Source organism: Amphiprion ocellaris, chromosome 6 (assembly GCF_022539595.1).
Source record: "Amphiprion ocellaris isolate individual 3 ecotype Okinawa chromosome 6, ASM2253959v1, whole genome shotgun sequence".
In the NCBI taxonomy this organism is placed as follows: domain Eukaryota; kingdom Metazoa; phylum Chordata; class Actinopteri; family Pomacentridae; genus Amphiprion; species Amphiprion ocellaris.
The window spans coordinates 9,654,046-9,677,485 of NC_072771.1; the positions used below are offsets into that span (position 1 = coordinate 9,654,046).

Sequence of the window (23,440 nt, forward strand, 5' to 3'; positions counted from 1 at the left end):
CCACAAAATATTCCAGATAGCTCAACTGTTCGAGAGGGCGACCCATAAACTGGGGCTATATATATCCCCAATGCAGCGGCCTGGGTTCTATTCCAGCTCACTGCCCTCTGTTAACAGTGATGGAATATGTACACATATATATATATATATGTATATATATATATATATATATATATATATATATATATATATATATATATATATATATATATATATATATATATATATATATATATATATATATATATATATATATATGGATATGATATGTATGATGTCCTTTTGTCTAAAATGTGGGTTGAACTAATCCAATTTTTTAATTTATATAGCGCCAATTACAGTCAAATTGTCTCAAGACGCTTTACAGAACCCATATGCCTGAACTAGTAAAAATTATGTATATATCTGTAACTGGAGCTCTGCACAGTCCACATATAATTCCAGATATCTTGAATTAGAGTTTTGACTCAGGAAAATAAATTGCTGACATCGGTAGCTGCGATGTCAGAAGCTACAGCGACTAGAAGACAGACATGTCTTGCTTTTCAAACACTTTTTTTAACTACATATGACAAACTTATTAGCCACAATGTCAGAGCAGCCGGAGGTTCTGATTCTACTAAATTTTAGACACAAGTCTTTAATTAATGAAGCTCTTGTTCTCCACAAACTCCTTGCTGAAGAATTCTTCATATTTCACAGAAATGTAGCAATCATATCCACCAAAACAGCCTCCATTACTTCTGCTAACACTGTTCACATGCTTTGCTGGACCAGTATCTAATGGGAAGCCTCACATGAGTGGTACCAGGAACAATAATTCAGACTAATCATGATGACTATTGAGAAGTCTTCTGCTATTCTAATTAGTCATAACCAAATATCAGACATCTCTAACTGTTATTTTGAAAGGTCAGGTGACAATAGATAGACAGATGTCTGGAATAAAAAATTCGGACTCGTCATAGTGTAGCTATGACTGGTCAAAATGTCTTAATATCTCCAACTTTAATCCCAGTCAAACTCAACTTTTAAATGGTAAAAACTGCTTTCCATGAACACATCATGCACAGGGTCAGACTGTGATACATAAATATGTTCCAGTGGACGGTGTGTGCCGTGATCTTATTAGCAAAAATCCAAAAATAAAACCAACACCAATAGAATGGCAGTCTGCCTCCAAGTACTTTCTGACTATCCTACTGTGCCTGCCGCTCTCATTGCTCAAATGTTTGACAACAGGTCATAGATATGTAGTGCTATTTTTAAAAAGCACAGTAATTTCAATAAAGAGTTACCTACTTGGGAGCATAAATGTGCGTGGTGAACTTGATGGTAATCCTTCATTAAAAATATAAGGTATCTTTACACATTCTGACATAAAGTAGGTAATGAAATACAAAAGTTTCTAGGGGATGAAAATACAAGGGGTAAAACAGAAAGGCTGAATTATTATTCAAATTTCAACTGTATTCTTTATATAGATTTATTTGATGTATGAAAAGAAAAACTGTGATCATACTTTTTGGTTTTTAGGTGTTTCTAAAGGGGTGTTTTACCATCAGGTTTGCTCTGTGCCAGGATTGTGACCACATCCCCCTTTGGAATCTCCAGTAGGAAGAGGACTGCTTCCTCTCTCACTACACCTTGAAAATCAACGTTGTTCACCTTCAAGACACAGGCAAAAGGTACCACAATTAGGACTGTTTGCTATTTAGATATCACATACAACACAATAATTTTCTCTGTGCAAACTCCGCAAGTTTATGACACCGATACATATCACAGGAATTCAGTGAAATCAGGTTTTCAATATTATACAGTTTTAAGACTGCTTATGAACTTAGAAACATGGCTAATTTGAGCAACTTGTTTTCCTTTCACTTGATATGATGAGTAACTTAACTCATTATATTAAAGAGTTAAAATGCTTCAGACACTAGATTTTTGTGCTTTAAAGGAAACAGACATGATGGAAATTTATTGTGTGTGTCATTAATACATGTTAAATACAGTCATGGCTATTTTGTTCTATACTACTGAAAATTCTGCTGGCCATGTTAGTATTGAATTCAGGCACTTACAATTTAATAAAGTTGCTGGTAGCACCACAACATGTGGTCGTTCTAGCACAAAGTGGCTCCAGTGGCGGCAGCAGCATTTTAAATTGATAACTGCAGTTCATTTTAAACCAAGAAAATAAACTAAGACAAATGTTGAATTCTGGAAATGAACATATAGTTTCACAGAACCTCCAGACAGTTTAACAAATCAACAACTTTAAATCAAACTAACAAGAAAAAGGTTTATACCACAGACCATTTCAATGTAGCTCAGTTAGATTTGCAAGTTCAAAGAACTATGCAAGTCAAAGACAAGGGTTTAGACAGAATGAAATATGTAATCAATGAAATGAAAATGTGATGGGAAGAATTCTTTGTAATTTTTCAGTTAATGTAAAAAAAAAAATAGCAGCCCTTTCAACATTTTTGGAAGTAGAAACAGTACAATATATTTCAGTGTTCCTAGGTTCTGTGTGGGTCTGACTACCTTTAGAATCTGGTCTCCAACACGGAGGCCCTCTTCCTCAGCAGGACTGCCCACTTGAACACCAGCAATGAAGATGCCGACGTCATTGCCTCCTGCGAGCCTCAGTCCAACACTGTCTCCCTTCTGGAAATTTACCATCACCGTGTTTGGCCTACAGGAGCAGAAACACACGTCTCCCTTAACAATACTGACCAGGTTTACTCACATGAGCGTGCAGAGCAAATGTATAAATTCTCTCCTGTAGTTTGTGTTCTGTCCTTTCTGTCCTCTATGTCCCAGTACCTTCCTGCTGGTATCTCTGGTATGTTTCAGGTCTACAGTTGCTGTCCTCTCAAACCTGTTCAGTGTTTATCATTTGTTGCTGCTCAATGTTATTTTTTTCTTTCTCTATTCTCCCTTTACCCCAAGCAGTCACCTTGAAATGCAGACAGGCAACTTTAATCAGTTTGATAACCATCGGTTGATGGGTGCATTTAAATACTGAATGGTGTGAAGATCACCATTCATTAAGGGTGTCACATGCATACTGTTTTCTCTTAGGAACATTTTCATGTTATTAACAAAAAAATTAATCGGGAAATAAAGAAACAAAAGAAAGAAGCATAGAGAATGGTAAAAGGAGAAAAAGAAAAACTTGCCCATATATTTTTTCGTCTTCCTGACTAGGTTGTAGGAGAATCTTGGGTGTTGTTGTTACAGCAGCTGTGGACAAGAAAATTAGGAGGAGTACTGTTAATAACTGTTTATAGCTGCTAACAACCTATTAGATCAAAAAAGTAAATGACAGACAATGAAACTTAGGAAATTACCAATTGGTTCAAAGGACTGTCAGAGTTTAGAGAGAAGTCACTAATAATAATTTTAGAAATGCTCAGATAAAGAGTCAGTAGTGACATGTTATGATATGATTGAATGTGATTTAATGACCAGACCTAATTCATTTGTAAAAGTCTCTCATAAACACAATTGTGCAGCTAACAAGCCAGATATTTCTATCAGGACTAAGTGACCAAAGACAGAGCTTAAAGAGCACTGACTATTGGACTTATATTCTTCAGTTTAACACAAGCATAACATCCAAACAAGTGTAGGTGTGGCTTCATGACTAAAATGTACAGAGCTTAACAAATGTATTAGACCACCTGTCATAAAAACAAGAAAACACAAATAGTTTAGAAATCTGTCAAAACTTGTTTCAAACTAAAAACTGTATTGTTATTTATTAGGCTAATAGAAAACGGCAACAACTAAATAGTCTTTATTCACATATATTAACCAGGAAGCTTGTTTTTGTATGACCTCCTTTGGCCCTGATAACAACTTGCATTCTTGCTGCCATTCTTTTTATGGAGTTTTACATAATCTCGTTTGTTAATGAGTTCCAAATAGTTTCTAGCTGCTCCCAGAGAATTGCTTTGGATGAAACTTTTGTGCCATCTATTTTGAACTGAATAAACCCCAGATCTGTTCAATAGGATTCAAGTCTGGACTTTGACTTGGCCAGTCCTCAGTTCCATTACTCCAGATTCCTTTTTCTTGGTCCAGTACTGTCTGCACAGCTTTGAAGTATGCTTGGGGTCATTGTCTTCTTGGTATATGAACCCACAACCAATCAGGCTCAATCCAGGGATTCCATGATGCACTAAGATATTGTGGTAGACCTTGTTGTTCATGATACCATCCATTTTAACTAATTTGCTCATGCCGTTTCCACAAATGGAACCCCATACCTTAATGGAATGCCCACCGTGTTTCACTGTGGGTGCAATGCATTAAGCATCAAAACATTCTCCAGTTTTTCTGCGGACATAAACACGACGATGCTTACCGAAGAGTTCAGACTTGGACTCATCTGTCCAGAGTACCTTCTTCCAGGCATCTACAGTCCAGTGTTTGTACTCCCTGGCAAATTTTAAGCATTTCTGGATTTTTGAAGCCTCAAGAATGGCTTCATAACAGCTATTCTTCCTTTCAAGTCTTGTTCCTTCAGTCATCTGCTTATGGTCATTCTGGAGATTCTGATCTAGAAGCATTAATCTCTGCCTGAAGATCAGTAGTGGTCTTCCTTCTGTTTCTAGTACTTCAAATCTTAAGGTTCCTGACATCTGCTACAGTTAGCTTTGTTTTCAGCCTCTTCCTTGGCACATTTTATACGTACTTTTATAAGTACAAGTCTCTGCAGTCAAGTCCAAGGCATACTTGACCACACTGTAAGAACACTTTTTGTCTTGCCCTATTTGTCTCAAAGACAATCCAGCATCATGAAGTGCTTTAATTCGGACTCTGTCTTTCTCAGTGAGCTCCCTACGCTTCACCATTTTGAATAGGAGTGAGGAATTTCAAACTGAATTCACGTTTTTATACCCAAATTTGAGCCAGTACACTTGAATTCTCTGAGAAGTCAGAAATGAAAAAAAAAACAACAACAAATAACCACTAAATCATTTTTTCTGCTCAGGAATTCAAACAAATAATTGTAATTTGGCATTTCAATCGAAAAATAATAATGTGCTTTACTAGTTTTTCAGCTTTTTTGTAAAACAGTAAATTTGAAAATTCATGGATAACAACAGTAACTGTCTTTTAAATTTAAAGAAATCATTTTGATTAAAGAGCTTGTACATACTGGCAGAGTAACCATTACAGAAACATAAAAAATATTTTGGTAATAAGCAGTATTGTTAATCTAGGGCAGTGGTGGCAAACGCCTTACACTGGGTAGTGGTCTGATATATTTGTTAAGCACCGTAAGTAGGAATGCTTATAAAGTTTTTTAAAATGATTATTTGCCAGATGTTGACTTTGCAATTTGTGTCCAGAAAAACAAAAAATCATTTAAGGGGGCTTTTAGGTTTTCAGTAGATCAATATATCAGCATAACTAGCAGCAGTGCTTTTGCCAGTGAGTGTCTGCATGAAAATGATCATCGTGTACGTGTAAATGTGAGGGCTGAGATAACCTGGAAGCTCCTCCATGTGCTGTTCATCTGAGTTCAGTTCAGCTGATGCCAGGGGATCTTCAGGCACTCTAAATGGAGAGGCCATCGCTGACATCTCAGCTGTTCTCTTTTGTTCTTCCCTGTTACCCCAAATCACACACAAACACACACAGAACGAGAGCCTCTAAAAGAACTACAAGGTGTAACCACAAATAATTGAAGCCTAAATATGGCAAATTAGCTCCTGCAGGAGATGGACAAAACTAAAATAAAGCTGTCTACCTAGATGGCATCTCAGCTGCAATTTTCAGTTGTCTTATTTGATCCTTTTATAATCATACAAGTTGTCTACACATGTGGAGCAACATGCATAGCACACACCTGTAATTATTAGTTCCTTGCATCTCATATGGATACCTATGTGGCTGCTTACTGAGTTCTGAGTGTTTCCAAAATGTGAGATCCATACCATGTCTTCTCTCATAGTCTGGTTTGTGCTATCACCTAGTAGAATGGTGTGGCTACAACTCATTATCATTCTGCTATGGGAAAAAAAAAACTTTACTTGTATTTCTTTCACCAATTACGACTGTCTTGGATAGGGCTAAGAATAACATGTAGCGACTGTGGTCACTGACAATACAAATGGAATTGTTTGGTGTAAGATTTGCATGCAAAAAAGGGAGCATTAAAATGGAATTCGTAGAAAAAAATAGCCACACTGCTTCATCAAAACTTTATGTAAGACAGGGTATAGAAACATGGTTACATTGTAGAAGGGCAATACAGATAAACAGCACATTTGACCTAAATAAGACTCAAATCAAGTCTTTGGTTGTGTGAAAGCAGTCAGTAAGTCAGTCCACTAGGTCACATTCAAATTAGGTCACAGGTTTTGTGAAAGACATTAGTGTCAAGTTGTGAGACTTACTTTAAACTCATCCACCCACCAAGCTTCTATCCACCCTACCTGTGGCTGTCCCTTTCATTAGAAGAGTGGGAGGACAGGTCAGACTGGCGGGACCTCCTCTCTTCTGGGGGAGAATAGGAGTGGTATGATGACTCCATCTCTGATATGTCTGATTGATAAGCAGACAGACATCTGAGTTAGACACGCAAACTTTTTACAAATTAACTCCAGACTGCACACTGTAACCCCCACCACAGCCACCACCACCACCACCACCACCACCTCCAAATGAAATATGGTTACCACAAGAAGCCCAGAGACCAGCAATTACCCCATTGGACAGAGTGTGGATATTATTAGAGATGTCAGAATCATGAAAACAAGCTCTGGTGCCATGACTCAGTAAGCACATAAAAGCAGCTATTAGTCAAACAGAAGTCTTTGTCCAGAAATAAAGAGAAAAGCAGTATGATTATTGAAATTTGTGTAAAAAAAAACCTTACTTATGAGACTGTTTTGCTATTGTCCAGCCAGCCATTGGTACCCATACATACTAGTACACTAGTTTTGTTGCTGGTGGCAACAACATGTATATCTTCAGTTTGAAACGAAGACTACCATGGGCAGCAAAGTCCTTTTAGTTCAGTTATTTTGTTGAGATGACCACAGCCAGAATTGAAGGTCACATGACATCCACTGCCCTAAAAAACTTTTTGAGACATAATTAATATATTTAACAGGTATAAAACTGTGTATGTGCTCTGATCAAGCTGGCAAGAATGACTCTTTGTATTAACACAATTTGAGCAATTGGTTCAGTGAATATAAAATATTTCAATACACTATATCAGAAAAATACTTACAGGCAGGGATGTCCTGATCCAATCCCAAACATCAGGTCAGGGCCGATCAAGGCATTTTTAATTGAACAGTATTGGTAAGCTCAGCCCAATCCTTTGTTTACGTCAGCTGTCACTCAGGTGTTGAGAAAATAATTTGTGGCAGGACATTAGGGATGCTAATTGAGAACAATTTCTTGAGAACATGTAGCATTATCGATCAATATGTAAAACTGATAAATTGAGCGCAATGTACATCTGACTTGTGTTGATATTGGTGTTTTAGTCAGTGAACACACGATATGCAAAGAGAGTGAAGAAAGCTGTTACATATGCCACTCTGATACAAGACTTTTGCATAGTTAATCCAGATTTGTCTCAAACACATGAGCTCTACTGCTATACACGAGTGGGCAAAAAACAATAACAAAAATGGGATTTTATATAATATAGAAACATTTTTTTTATCATTTTAAAGAGACGCAATAAGACTGAAAACTGGAAATTCATGGAAACTTTCTACAAATGTTTCATCTGGGTCCACATGACAAGTGGTGCTTTATAACCCAGAAACACTTTCTTTCCCCCTCAATTTAAAGTTAGTGTGCATTCAGTAAACTGCTCTGAAGAGAGAGGGTAAAAAATTGACAGAGGCCTATATATCATCAAACAAAAAACCTGCCTTGTATATGTGAGCGTGCAGACATCTGGACTCCGACAACCAACAAGAAGTCAACTAGTCCACTGCTCTCTGCAGTCTGTAGTAGAATTATTTCAACTAATTTCTTTAGTTCACAATACATTTACTCTACAAATCTGGTTTTGGAACCCATTAATGTTACTGTATTGAACTGTGTTGGATATTGCATCCAAGACATTAGGAAAACATCACAATATCATAGCACACTAACAGGGCTCGTAAGCATGAAAATGATCTACAGACTTTGCTATGAACAGTTACCTCCAGGTTTATTTTTCGTTATCATACATATATACTTCCTTGAAAAATTATAGCTTATAGCTCTAATTTATTATTCCATCTTTGTTTTTAAAAAAAAAAAAAAAAAAAATATATATATATATATATATATATATATATATATATATAAAAATCATTTTAGATGCTAAGTATTTGGACAGTTAGAGATTTTTGTTGTTCAGTCTCTCTGCTTTGGTACATTCAGTTAGCAATAAAATGATGGAAATGACAGTAAAGTAGCTTTAATATGAGCATGTTAAAAGCAGTACAAAGTAACTATGTGGGAAATTTAACAATTTTAAAACATAGTGCCCAAATTCAACAATAACTCCACACTGGCATATACTAAATTTGGGCTGGGCAGACGCATGAACGCATAAAAGAGCCCACACATGGCTCAGAGCTGAGAACTCACAATTGATATTTAGACTGAAGTGGCATTGTCTGTGACCTTACGAAAAAATATGACGATAATGAAGCTCGAAAAAGTAAAAGTCATTTGTACAAATTTGAATAAAGAAAGCTTCTTAAAGACAACTCTGCTCTGCGGTCTCCTTGAATGTTTGCGTAAATATAATCACCTGATTGCAGGGACCGTATGGTTATATGTTTATTTTTAAAGAGACAAAATAATGGGTAGAAAAACCAGAACTTTACTCCCCCAAATGACTAAAAAAGATACATTTCCTACATTTGCTACGAGGGTCATGTGCCTAAAGTTGGACAGACAAATGTTAGTATTTCCAGCCCTTCAAAAACCTGTAATTGGCATACATTTATCAGAAAACAAATAAATGTGGACTGAATGAGCATACCATACATATTATCACATGGTCAAAGTCAAACACATTTAAAGTGCTTTTCAACACCAAGCAGTTGTTTCTACACCTGTAGACTAGAATTTAATTTTAAGAACTCAAGGCCGCAGGATGCAACTCTGACACTGCCAACCTCCAATCTTACTAGCCTGGACACCACATAGTGTTGCTGCACACCTCCTCTCTTTGTGCTGCTAAACAGAACAAGCTGCCGCTTCAAACAGGTAAAACAGTTAGTACATGTATTATAGCAGGTTTTACTAATAACTTTGTGGTTGATGTTGCTCCAACAATCCTCAACAATCCGTCTGTTCTCCTGCTAAGTAGAAGGTCAAAAATTAAACTCAGAGTTAAATCAGCTCCTGTACTATTTCTCTACCACCATTCTGTGCTTGCCTTGGTGACCATTAAAAAAAGATAAACCGTCATCATCTTTGCTACATTCTTAACAGCAAATGCAGGGCTCCACACAAATGCTGACAAGGGACAAGCTCATTCAACAGCAGCATCTGTACAGACCAGAACAGTTCCAGGTATCCTTAAATTCTAGTGATGCTGTCAGTACAGTTAGACATGGGAGCATGATGTGACAATGTTTGTGACATGGAAATGTAGAAAGAGACAACAGGGAGGTGAATGGAGGTGAGCTATACCACCTAGACAAACACTGTTAGAACAATTCATATTAGATTATTACACTGAAAATTCAACATCTTACCCACTTCATGAGCCCCGGTTTGTCATGCGACATTCTGTATCCACAAAAATAAGTCACCACTGTTTGATTTCAACATTAATAGTATTTAGACAAAAAAGTACATTCATCTTCTGCTGGCATTATTCACTGTCTTAATGAACCACACAAATCAAAGTATAAATTGATTAAAATAGCTTTTATTTATTCGGAAAAATAAGTCAACTATTAAAAAGCAGTGTAAAGAGAAGTGCAACAGGTGAGAAAGCTTTACGATTTAGTCAGGTTGAGTTGTGTCAGCCATTGTACAGCTTAGGGAAAGGCAACAGATTGTTACACATGCTGTGTCTTGGGTGGTCCTTCATCTAAAAGTATGACATATTATCTGGAAGAGAAAACACAGACAAAGATTGCACTTTGCATAGATCGCTTCTGTCTGTCAAATGAGTACTTTCAGTCAATGCCAACAGTTCAGTGTCTAGTCAGATTTCAATTCAAGAACCTGGAGGTGGGGGTACTGCTCAGTTTCAGGAAGTAGTTTTAAGTGTCAGTGTTTTGTATATAACACACTCGGGACTTTATGTCTGAGAACAACTGAAATAATGCATGTTTACCATGAGGATATTTGCATAGTAATGATGGAAATAAACATGGGGAGTTCATGCATGCCCACATCCATATACAACTTGAGTGCATACTCAAGTTGTATGTGTATGTGGCCATACACGCACACACGGACGCACGCACCCACGCATGCACGCACGCACGCACACCAATCAACCACATTAAAACCAAGGTGTCCTATTTTTAGGCAGCACGCAAGCAAGTCAAAACCTTGAAGGAAACAAATGCAGCACAGTATCCAGAATTCCTGAAGGACAAACTGTCTCTGAGGAGAAGATGGTTTTTCAGCAAGACAATGACCTGAAGCATTGAGCCAAAGCCACACAGAAATGGTTTAAACAAAACTAGGTGAATATTCTGGAGTGGCCAACTCAGGGCCCAGACCTCTGTCCAATCTAGAATTTGTGCTGGACATAAAAAGGGCTGTTCACTCACAATCACCGTGCAACCTGAAAGAGCTTGAGTACTTCTGCAAAAAAGAATGCAGTCAAATTGCAGTGTCCAGATGTGCAGACCTGTCCACACAGGCTCAATGCTGTAGTTGTGGTGCTTCTAGTAAACACTGACTTGAAAGGACTGAATGTTTATGCAATCACTTACTTTTTGTCCTATAATTTTATTTAATGACATTAGTTTATAGAATTCTATTTTAAGTTTGATGTGAACATGTTTATTTGTTAATTCTCATCAAAAAAAAGTCTAATTACATTGGCCATGACTCAATGTTGCAATGGAATGGAATGGAAAAACTTGCACAGGTGGTAGTACTTTATACAAGCACTGTATGTATGAGGTCTACAATATTCAGGTTGGTACTGTGTAAAACTAACATCCACACTGTCATGTGGTTAGAATGACAACTAAAGTTGAGCCTGAGTCACATGAATTCAGAACTCTAGGTTTCCCAGCAGAATATTTCCCAGAGCATCACACTGCCTCAAAGGCTCGCCTTTTACCAATAGTTCATCCTGTTGCCATGTCTTCTACAATCACACCATCCATGTGCACCCAGCTGTCCACAGGCTGGAAAAGAAAACTTGATCCATCAGACCAGGCCACTGTCTTCCATTGTTCCATGGTCCTGTTCTGACACACACATGCCTACAGTTGCGGCTTTCGGCTTTGAACAAGTGCCAGCCCCATCTGCAGCAAGCAGTGACACACTGTGTGTGTACGGAGAACTTTCTATCATAATCAGCATGAAGATTTTTAGGGTTATTTAGGGTCTTCGTGGCTCTTCCGTGAGATCAGACACCTGTCGCCGGTTCAGCAGTGACAGTCGCACTCGTGCCAGGTAAGCTGCCTTTCAGTGTGTCTGCTGCGGATTAAGCGGGACGTTCCAGAGGATCAACCCCCATAAAACAGCAGGCTGGACAACATCCCAGGACAGGTTCTGAGAGATTGTGCTCTGGAGTTCACAGGGGTGTTAGCGGACATGTTTAACATCTCACTCTCCCCAGCTGAAGTGCCTGTTTGTCTCAAGATGTCCACTATCGCTCCACTGCCCAAAAGCTCAGCTGTAAAAAGCATAAATGACTATCATTCGGTGGCCCTCTCCCTGATAATCACGAAATGCTTTGGAAGGTTAGTTTGGCCCACATCAGGATCCTGTCAGCTTCACTGTGGACCCCCATCAGTCTGCTCTGTGTCAGAGGCAGTGTGAGAGCAGCGATTCCTATGCCAGGCTCGTTTTCCTGGAGTTTAGTTCTGCTATTAATACCATAATTTCTCAAACTTTAGTCAATAAATTGCTGCTGTGAGGACTAAAACCATCTCTCTGCAACTGGGTCCTGGACTTCTTGACAAACATGCCACAGTGTGTTAAGATCCACAGCATGTCATCTTCCACATCACACTCAACCCTGGCTCTCTATAGGGAAGTGTCCTCAGCCACGTGCTGTACACGGTCCGGTCCACACATATAACCGTTCTTCAGATGACACAGTTTTGATTGGACTAATCTACCAAGAATACAATACCAACAACAGCGACTATGAATACAGGCAGGAGGTCAATGAATGTGTTGACTGGTACAGAGCAAGCAATCTCTGCATCACTGTGGGGAATACCATGGAGATGGTGGTGGACTTAAGGAGAAGCCACTTCCATCCTTAAATGGAAGAGCAGCTGTGGAGATGGTGTCCACCATCAAATACTTGGGCCTGGACATCTCCAATGTCCTTACATGAGCTATTAACATGGCCAGCATCATAAGGAAAGCCCTCTAACTTCTATATTGTTTTGAGGGGCCTGCAGTAGACGGGCCTCAGACCTGCTGTTCTGATCTCCTTTTACTGGTGTGTGGTGGAGAGCATACTGACATCCTCCATCACTGTTTGGTATGAGAACTGCTCTGTGGCTGACAGGAAAGATCTGCAACAAGTGGTTAATGAGTGCTCAAAAAACAACCAACAGAAGCCTTCCTTCCTTGGAGGACATTTATGTCAACAGGTGTAGTACCAGAGCATCATGTATGATGAAGAACCCACCCACCCAGCAAATGAATTGTTCACCTCCCTCCCATTAGGCAGAGGGCTGCGCAGCCTCAAAGCCAGGACGACGAGGCAAAAGTCAGCAAAGGTTGTGATGCTTATGAACTCTCTGGCTTAAAGTCTGTCTGCACTCTGTACTGCTACGATGCATGATCGATGCATTATCAATTCATTAACATACTGCTTGTTGTACTTTTTAAATTGTGTTTACACTACCAGTCAAAAGTTTTACAACAACTCGATTTTTCCTTTTTTTTTTTTTTTTTACTGAAATTCAAGTAATTCAAGTCCAATGAATAGATTGAAACAGTACAAAGGTCAGTGGTGAACTGCCAGAGGTTAAAAAAAAAAAAAAAAAATGGTAAAGTTACCCAAAACTGAAAAAGAATGTAAATTTCCAGAATTATACAAAAAGGCCTTTTCAGGCAACAAGAAATGAGTTACCAACTTAACGCTGTTCTGCAGGAATGGAGGTTAATCAAGCCTTGAAAGTTGGTGCTACCAAACCCTACAGGTGTCCCAACTTTTCTTTCTATTACTTACAACCTCCTCTGTCTGCATAAAAGTAGTGTTGGAACACACCATGGCACCATACCCTCCAGAGCATTATTTGAACAGTATTGTACTGCAGAAAGTAGTGTGTTGCTATAAATATGGTGAGGAAAAGGCAATTAACAATAGAAGAGAGACAGACCATCATAACACTTAAAAATGAAGGTCTTTCTTACAGAGAAATTGCAAAGAAAGTCTAAGTGTCAGTGAATACAGTTTTCTTCACCATCAAAAGGCACTCAGGAACTGGAGGAAACTCTGACAGGTAGAAGTCTGGAAGACCCAAAGCCATAACAGAATCAGAGGACAAGTTTCTGAGAGTCAACAGCTTGGTGAGAGACGGCTCACAGGACAACAGCTTCAAGCACAGCTTAAAAGTAGTCATAGAAGTCTCAGTTTCAACTGTGAAGAGAAGATTTGGGGTTGCAGGTTTGACAGGTCGAGTGGCAGCAAGAAAGAAATTGCTAAGACGTCAGAATAAGAAAAAGAGGCTTGCCTGGGCCATGAAACACCGCCAATGGATTACTGAAGACTGGAAGAAGGTATGATGGACTGATGAATCGAAAATTGAAATCTTTGGTTCATCACGCAGGATTTTTGAATGCTGTCGAGTAGGAGAAAGGATGGTTCCTCAGTGTGTGATATCAACTGTCAGATATGGAGGAGGATGGTCTGGGGCTGTTCTGCTGGATCCAGGGTCAGTGACTTGTACAGAGTGAGAGGAACCCTGGACCAAAACGGATACCACAGCATTCTGCAGCACCATGCAGTACCCTCTGGTATGTTCCTAGTTGGTCAGAGGTTCATCCTACAGCAAGATAATGACCCAAAACCCAAGCTACGCCAGAACTACCTTAGGAAAACAGAACAAGATGTTAAGCTTGAAAACATGAAGTGGCAGCACAGTCTCCAGACTTAAACCCCAGGGAGCTGGTTTGGGAAAAACTGAACAGAAGAGTGAAAGCAAAGCAACCTACAAGTGCCACACATTTATGGGAACTTCTGCACCAAAGTTGGTAAGAACTTTCTGAAGAATATTTGATTTCCATTGTGGAAAGAATGCCCCGAGTGTGTTCAGCTGTTATATCTGCCAAAGGTGCTGCTTTGATGAGTCAAAAGTTTAGAATACATTTTGGTCTCCAATTTTTTTTTTTTTTTTTACTTCATTTGTTTATTTGTTCTATGCTTTCATTTCAGAGTACAATGAGACCTTAACATGCATAACTTCCAATAAAAAATGGAAAAGTTTGAAAACTTGTGACTGGTAGTGTATCTATTGTAGGTGTTTAGGTGATTGAAACCATTTATTTATTTATCGTTGGTATATCGTAGCTATTTACTGCAAAATGTTATTAATACTGTACTCTGATGGGCCTGGGTAACAAATTTCATTCCCTCATATTTTTAACATGTTGCAATGACAACAAACCAAACTGAACTCTTTTAGATCTATAAATGGCCCATTTTTCCAGTTTCCAACACATCAACTTCAAGAACTGACTGTTCACTTGCTGCCTAATATGTCCGACCCTTCAATAGGTCCCAGTGTAGTAGGATAATAGCGGTTTTAATGTTGTAGCCCATTAGTGTGTGTGTGTGTGTGTGTGTGTGTGTGTGTGTGTGTGTGTGTGTGTGTGTGTGTGTGTGTGTGTGTGTGTGTGTGTGTGTGTGTGTGTATGTGCATTGCGTGCATATGTATATATTTTGTTAGGGTCCAAAGGTCTAGGACTACATTGAAAATCAAGGTTGTCAAAATTTCAAGCATGAGTCACTAACAGTTATAAAATATAATATAAGAAATATGTCCAATTCTGGACTATTTCTGAGTTTGTAGGAAGACAGTGCATAACTTCTAAAATACTTTGGGGGAGCTGGATCAGTTGTATCCAATACAGGATCCAACACTGAAAAAGTGACCACACCATCAGAAGATCAATGCATTGAGTTTTGTTCACTGAAAGCCGCTTCATAACTGATAAAAAATTTGCTAAACAAAAAATGCAAAACTCTGAGAGGATGAGTAGTGTCTCTGAACCAGTTCTCAGGAGGGGGAATGTGGCCAAATGCTTGGTGTAGGCTCTGACATACCAGCATTTGACAGTGGATGATGGAAAAGTCCTATTTACTGATGAATTCATGTTTGACATTTATGGTGGGAACAGCATGTAGAATGTAAGGAGACCAATAGGAGACAGGATGATACCACATTGCCTAGAGCCCACAGTGAAACATGCTGTTGGGAATATTCAAGTCTGGGGAATTTTGATTTCTCAAAGGGAGCCATTTTTTTTCCTACAATAAAATTATAAGGAATTGACCTAAACATTTGAAGTGACTATTAGTATTTTTTACTTCTTTTGGTGGTGTAAATTTGTATATATATTTTTTTTTTAATCCAAAATGGAAAGCACTTCTGTTATGTCATGGACATGTCCACAATCACTTGATTCTACCCTACTGAGCCTTCACAAGAGCTGTTGAAGACTGAGAACATCACGCAATCTGTGACATCATAAGAAGCGCCATGGGACCACTGTCAAATAATACAGTAAATGGTTTATCATATTCGGTCTAAGCTAGCTTTAGTGAAGGAATGAAGCAATTTCTATTAAATTCTAAACAAATACAAAAATGTTATCTTCGCTAAGACTTTTGGACCCCACTGTATATACACACATACATATACTGTGTGTGTGTGTGTGTATATATATATATATATATATATATATATATATATATATATATATATATATATGTATGTGTGCACACATATACAAACTGTACACAATGGCATTGCTGACATTATATATTACATGGTACCCCCTACATACCTTCTTATGGTGCATCACTGACGTTGCTAAGGCCATGCATGCATTAACTCACCATCATTGTCAGAGTCAGAGTCTGTGAGCGGGGGAATGCGAACGAGGATCTGGCGACGATCTCTCTGCACCACTAGCTGCAGTTTCCCTCTTGACTTCTCTATCAGCTTCCCAGCATCATGGAGAGAGAGGTTCTCTGTGACTGTCCCATTGATCTGTGCAGACACATACACACACACACACACACACACACACACACACACACACACATATACAGAAAAGTCGCTGTAGGAGACTAAAGAGGTAGTCAGCCTGCTTTGCAAACCACACATCTTTAGATTTGTATCTCTTACAACATACTGGAGATTTTTACAGCTGAAAAAGTTTACACACACTTGGAAAGACAATGTACATCATAGCAATCTTGAGTTTTTTTGACTTCTATAACTCTTAATTTTTTTTCCACCAATGAGGCGGAGCCTCAGTGGAGTTACGCGACAATCAGTTTGTCTGTCTGTCTGTCTGTCTGTTTAGCAGCATTACTCAAAAATGGATTTGGATGAAATTTTCAAGGAAGGTCAGAAATATCACAAAGACCACCTCATTCGATTTTGGAAACTCAGATGCCTGGAGACCTTAAAAACCCAATAAAAAATAAACATGACAAACATTCTTTTCTTTTGCATTCCTGGAACTATATGGTGATCCTTAGCATCTATTTTAGGATCTACTGGACAATCCCAGGATCCCAGGTTTGGGATCAGTGTGCGATATGACTTATATGTGATAAATCGATTAATAAATGTGTGTGCACCTTGAGAATGATGTCCCCCTCCTGCAGGTTTCCATCCTTTGCAGCCAGGCCTGTACTGGTCATCTGTTTGATGAAAATCTGACTGCCCAGACGTAGACCATACTCTACAAAAATCCACAAAAAACACACAACACACCCCAGTTACTCTAAATGTTTGCTGGAACTGACCTAATCAGTCCCTCCAGGAATTCGCGATGTTGCGATCGCACGAATTCACGCAAATTCAACCAATCTCTGCGAATTCTGCGCGACCTTTAAATTTTGTCCAATCACCACAACTTTTCCGCACTTTTGGCCAGCCTCCCATGAGTTCCACCAATCACAGCAGTCCCCAGCACAAACGTATTGCACGTACGTCACCGAATTCACTTGTTTTTGGTTTGAAGATGCAGACATGTCTAAATCTGATGTCTCTCATTTATCCACAAAAAATACTGCTGAAGACTGTGCAAAACAATTAATTCCCTGATGTTCTTCACCAAAGCGGAAGTATACTGTTTTACACCCGTCTAAAATTGTGGTGGAATACAACAACAAAAAAAAAGATAAAAATTCATCAATTGATAAACACTTCTCTACCACGAAACATATTAGAAGAATGGCTGAAACGAGCGGACCACAGACCAGACAAATCACTGTGATGGAAACTGTTGCATCCAGATCTGTTGGCGCTCTGAAAGAATCAAGGGAAGTTTGATTAATTATTCCACCAAGGAACGTGGCAGAGTTATGTGACGATCGTCATATGTGAATCATTCTTCTGTTAGCAACATTACTCAAAAACGGACCAAGGGATTTGGATGAAATTTTCAGGGAAGGTCAGAAATGACACGAGGACCAAGTGATATGATTTTGGCAGTGATGCGGCTTAAAGTCTGGATCCACGGATTTGTTAAGGATTTCCTATTGAGGTAGCGGCACGGCGTCTGGCACAGTAACCATGGCAACAAGTGAACGCTACCTCAGCGGCCTGCTGACGATCACATGATTGCGATTCTACTATAAATCCACCGCTGTAGACATATCAGAAATGATACATGGAACAACTGATTAAATTGTGGGGGTGTTTCTGAATCCCATCAATTCCCGCTGCCCGCTATATATTTAGGTCACGCGTTTCGGTATGTACACATGCATAACACACGCCTGTGTTCAGCGCAAGGTCAGGTAGTGAACAGTCTTGGTGGAGTACTGTGCTCTCTGAGTGATTTTCTTGTTAACTGACGTGACAAACCGTGAGCGCATGTGTGTGAATGCATGTGTGCCAGGATGTGAAATTAACTTTTTAAGCCACTGACAGATATGTCCAAATGTGATTTATTCAATAGCAAATTTTCATTTTGTGCTTTAAATCTACCAACCACTTCATGTTAAACCAGTATCTGCCTGGTGCTAATTTCCCACCGTGGTATGCCAGCTTTTGTATAAATGGGTTGGAGTGTTAAATATTTAATTTCGGAATAAATATTGTCAATTACAATGTTGAAACATGGTCTAAAAGCTGAAAAAAATGCAACTTATTAGCAATTGTCACTGTCTCCCGCAATTTCATGACAACAAATAAGCTTAAAGCATCGCAACTTACATCACAATTTTTTATAAAAGCTGCCACGAATTCAGGTATTTTTGGCCGCAACAATCTCAAAAAACACCCGCGAAATCCTGGAAGAACTGCCTAATATACATCAATCACCCATAACATTGAACCTCCAGCAAGTCAAGTCTCATTACAATGGCAACTGTGAGGTTAGGCAGAAAGTGATCAGCCAGCTGTTGAAGTTGGTATGGTCACAAAGAAAAAGTGAGCAGTGTAAGGATCTGAACCACTTCAACAAGAATCAAATTGTGATGGATAGACAACTGGGTCAGAGCATCTTTAAAATGGCAGGTCTTGTGGGATGCTCCCGGTATGCAGTAGTTAGCACCACCCAAAGTGGTTCAAGAAAGTGTTGCAGATTGAGGAGCAGAACATGCCAAAACAGCACACAGATAAACCAGAGACCCTTTCCTACAGCTGCAAATTTGGTAAGACACCATTTCAGAAAACAGTTACCCCAAAACTCACATCTAAATGGAACATCTGCAGATTGGATTTTTTAGTGCCTGTACCTAAACATTTTTGCAGACCAACTGCACCACTTCATGGCAGTGGTATTTCCTGATGGAAGTGGCCTCTTTCAGCAGGATAATGCTCCCTGCAACGTGGCAAAAACTGTTCAGAAATGGTACATGACAGACAGTTCAATGTGTTGACTCGGCCTCTAAATTCCTTAGGTCTCAATCTGATGAAACATCTGGAAAAACAAGTCAGACACTTGAAAGCCCCCCTCACAAATTTTAAGACTAAAAACAACTCCTTGGTGCCTGATATTACACCTCAGAGGTCTGTGGATCCAATCCTTTACAGGTCAAAGCTGTGTTGGTGACACGAGGGGAGCTACAGATCATTATGAAGGCGGTTGTAATGTTATGGCTTATTGCTGGCAGGATTTTTTTCAAATAGTACATAGTGTTGTTCAGCCTGGATGTCAGATTTTCTAAAAGTACATTTACACAGCACATGACTCATGAGTTACTATAGACAGGTGAATGGTGTGGCATGAGCAGCAATGCTGACAATTGGCACTGATACAGACTGATTGCTTTTATAAGAAACCTTTAAAGGTTTAGGAACTGACTTCAGCAGAACCTTCCAAGCTAGGGATACTGAGAAATAACAACTTAATGGTCTAGTGCTGCCTCTGAGATAAACTCACACCTTCCAGGACCACCCAGAGACTCCACGAAGGCTAAATACTTCAAATTGTCTGTGCATAAGCACAAACAACAGCCAGAGTTTTTTACCTTCATTGGGTCTGTTCTTCACCAGAAGAACGTTGACAGGTTTCTCCAGTGGCTCCAGATCTCTGTTGGGTTCTGGAGATGGGTTGTCATTAAGCTGGCCCTTGCTCCTAAACCTCCCAATTTTTCCTCCTCCTCCTCCTCCTTCTCCTCGTTCATACTTGTCATCCATGTGGTAGCTGTCCCCAGGACTGCGTCCTCGGCTATGATACCTCTGATGGTCAGTGGTGGTGTCCAGTGCTCGCACCTCCCTCCTGGATCTGTCAGGGCTGGGTGAGGTTCTTTCCTGGCTCTTACCACGGCTCCTCCCTCTCTGGTTGTAGTCCCGTCCTCCCCTGTACTCAGGGTCCAGGTGCCCTTTGCTATCAGAGGTGTGGTCCCGGATGTCATTACGGTACCAGCCACTGTCATTGTCAGCGTCAAAGTAGTGGGTGGAGGGGGTGTAGTCGCGACTGTCCCCGCCTGGGGATGGAGGTTGCTTCAGGGATTGGACTGCCACCTTACGAGGTCTCTTCACTGTCTGACAAGGAGAACAATTGAAAACAAATAAACTTTTCATTGAAATTTAATTGAACTGCCAACACCACAATTAACAGACAACCCACTCTACCATATGGTTGGACGAGTGATTCTGAACATTTTTTCCCAAATGTACCATCAGAAGATGAGCTCAGGTAGCTCTTGGTTGACATAACATGCAGTTCTACTAATTGTTAAAACAGAATTTAAACTATATTATTTAAATATGGGGTCATTCCTTATAAAAATCAACCAAATCTGAAAGAAGTTCACATATGAACTCCTCAGAATCAGCAGATTTTCTATGTACAATCCCTTTAGTATACTAACTAATGCATAAAAAGAATCCTACTATGAACACTCTCTGAGTTACAGGCTCTTAAAGTACATAGGAGTGGGTTGAAATGTTGTGATTTTGAACTCGTTACATTTCCAAGCAATTTTGAGCCCTTGTAACTTTATAGGTACAGAGATAGCCACGGTGTATTTTCAAGACTAAAACATTTACAGTTCTACAGTTTTTCAATCCACTCCAGGTGTCAAGATCTAAAGCCAAAATTGGATGTTTATTCAGCATGATTTTCTCTATTAATAACATTGAGCATCAATATCATGATGTATCATAGTTTAAATAGCAAAACTGCATCAGTTTAATTGCTATGACATTGAGTCACAGAAACAATCATTGGTACCCAGGATGTGTTTTCTGTTTTCAAATAATTCACCAAACTTCAAAAAGTGCATGAAGGATTGGTTGGTCAAAACAAGTAAAAAAAAAAAGTAAAATTTGAGATTTACTCAAGGAATTAAAACCATGATCATTTCTGAGTGGTCATTTTTCAGGCCCCGTAGAAAAGACTAGATTACACATCATCACTGTTGTTCACTATCTGACAGAACAAGAAATTAGCAATATTATCAGAGTACAATTTGAAAGACACTCAAACAAGCATTGAATGGTGCAAACTTATTCCATCATTGGTATATGTCCAAACTAACACATATACACACACAAAACCTTGTGTTGATTCTAGCACTGATCCAGAGTCCTCTCCCCCCGATATGATGTATTAAATGATGTGTCTGACAATATTTTTTAGACAATCCCAATCGAGGACGAAGGATAAACATGTTGGGTGTTGGGCGAGAAGGATATGACTGCAGACCAGGAGGCTGCACTGAGAGGGCTGCCTGCTTTCTCTAGGTCTGGCCGTTGTGCAAGTCCATACTTGCTGACTATATATATACGTGTGTGTGTGTGTGTGTGTGTGTGTGTGTGTGTGTGTGTGTGTGTGTGTGTGTGTGTGTGTGTGTGTGTGTGTGTGTGTGTGTGTGTGTGTGTGTGTGTCTTTGTGTGCGTGCGTGCGTGTGCGTGTGTATGTCAAAAGCAGAAAAAATTTGAGGACCACTGGTTTAACGTTGTGCAGCAAAGCTGTTGTTAACCTGCTAAACTGAGAAACAAAATATGTTTGAACTAATGAAAACCACCACTTTTATATCGTGACAGCTGCTGGAAAACCAACTTAGCTTGTTTACTGATTTGTTTATCTGATTCATAACCAGATTTTATCAGTCCGGCTCTAGATGATGATATTAACTACAGCCAGCATATTAATTAATCCCTCAGGGGTCAGTTCTTGAACCTCTTCGGTTCAACTTGTATATGTTCCCTTTGGATCAAATAATACAGAAATTTAACATTAATTATCACAGTTATGCAGACGATACACAACTTGATACACAACCAGACGACTGCAGCCCAACAGATTTACCATGCCAGTGTCTGGAGCAAATAAACACCTGAATGAGAGATAATTTTCTACAATTAGAGGAAGATAAAACTGAGATTATTTTGTTTGGTAGCAAAGAGAAGAGGGTCAGCATTCATAAACATCTTGACATTCAGGCTCTTAAAACCACCGATAATATTTGTAACCTTGGAATGTTACTCAGATTTGACTTTTAACAGCCAAATCAAAGCTGTTACCAAAGCAGCTTTTTACCAGCTCAAAAACATCAAGAGAATTAAAAGTTTTCTCCCCCAGAAAGACCAGGAGAAACTCATCCATGTGTTCATCTCCAGTAGACTGGATTATTGTAATGGTATTTCAACAGAACTTCCCAATAAGAGCATTAAATAACTGCAGCTCATCCAGAATGCTGCTGCTAGAGATTTAACCAGGACTAATAGATCTGAACACATCACACCACTTCTAAAATCTCTACACTGGCTTCCAGTCAGTCACAAAATAGATTTACTGATTGTTTATAAATCTCAGAACGGTTTAGGCCTAGAATACATCCGTGATCTGTTCAGAGAATACAAACCTAGCAGGACTCTTAGATCTGAGGACTCAGGTCAGCTGGTCCAGGCCAGAGTCCAGACTAAACATGGAGAAGCAGCATTTAGCTGTTATGCTGCAAACAAGTGGAACAAACTGCCAGTGGAGATTCAATTTTCACCAAATGTAGACACCTTTAAATCCAGGTTAAAAACATTTCTTTTCTCATGCGCCTATGCATGAAATCTGCACGATATCGTTTAACTATCTGCACCTCACTGTAATGCTCTTGTTAATGTTTTATGTAGAGCACTGAATGGTCTTGTCTCATTAGATGAAAGAATCATGAAATGATCTCTGTTTGTCAACTACATTAAGCAGTAACAACCTTCAGTGTAAATGTTTAATACTAGTAGTTTTACAGCTTTAATGATGTTAATGAAATTGCAGGTATCTGTACTGGTCCCAGTTCAAATCAGAGGTGTATTAATGCTGGATTCCTCTTAGAGCTGCTTGCTGTTGTTTATGAGGTCCACAAAAGTTCTTAGTAAACTATAAGTGCTAGTAGTATTTCTGTGAACCCTGCAGTGATAATGTTGTCTGTCTAATAATTCAGTGAAGTGGAGGAATTTTGTATAGGGCTAGAAAAAGGTTTGAAGAAAGAAGGAAGACAGTTCGGTCGGGAGGTGGTGTTCACTTCAGAAGGGAGTATAGTGGCATGAAATGCTAAAAATATATCTTACCAAGGTAAAAAAGTGAATATGTA

The 23,440-nt window shown here is 39.2% G+C and overlaps 1 protein-coding gene across 5 annotated transcripts in view; it reads right to left on the minus strand.

Moving 5' to 3' along the window:
- The window catches only part of LOC111579322 (tight junction protein ZO-2-like), a 138,857-nt gene that overhangs the window by 45,631 nt on the left and 69,786 nt on the right, over positions 1–23,440 (minus strand). For all 5 annotated transcript variants that reach the window (XM_055011574.1, XM_055011575.1, XM_055011572.1 and 2 more), the window contains exons 5-12: positions 19,877–20,393; positions 17,033–17,136; positions 16,280–16,433; positions 6,459–6,567; positions 5,510–5,628; positions 3,189–3,252; positions 2,551–2,701; positions 1,560–1,668 (exon numbers count right to left, since the gene is read on the minus strand). In XM_055011574.1, the coding sequence (XP_054867549.1) occupies positions 1,560–1,668; positions 2,551–2,701; positions 3,189–3,252; positions 5,510–5,628; positions 6,459–6,567; positions 16,280–16,433; positions 17,033–17,136; positions 19,877–20,393 (1,327 nt within the window). The remainder of the gene's footprint in view (positions 1–1,559; positions 1,669–2,550; positions 2,702–3,188; positions 3,253–5,509; positions 5,629–6,458; positions 6,568–16,279; positions 16,434–17,032; positions 17,137–19,876; positions 20,394–23,440) is intronic.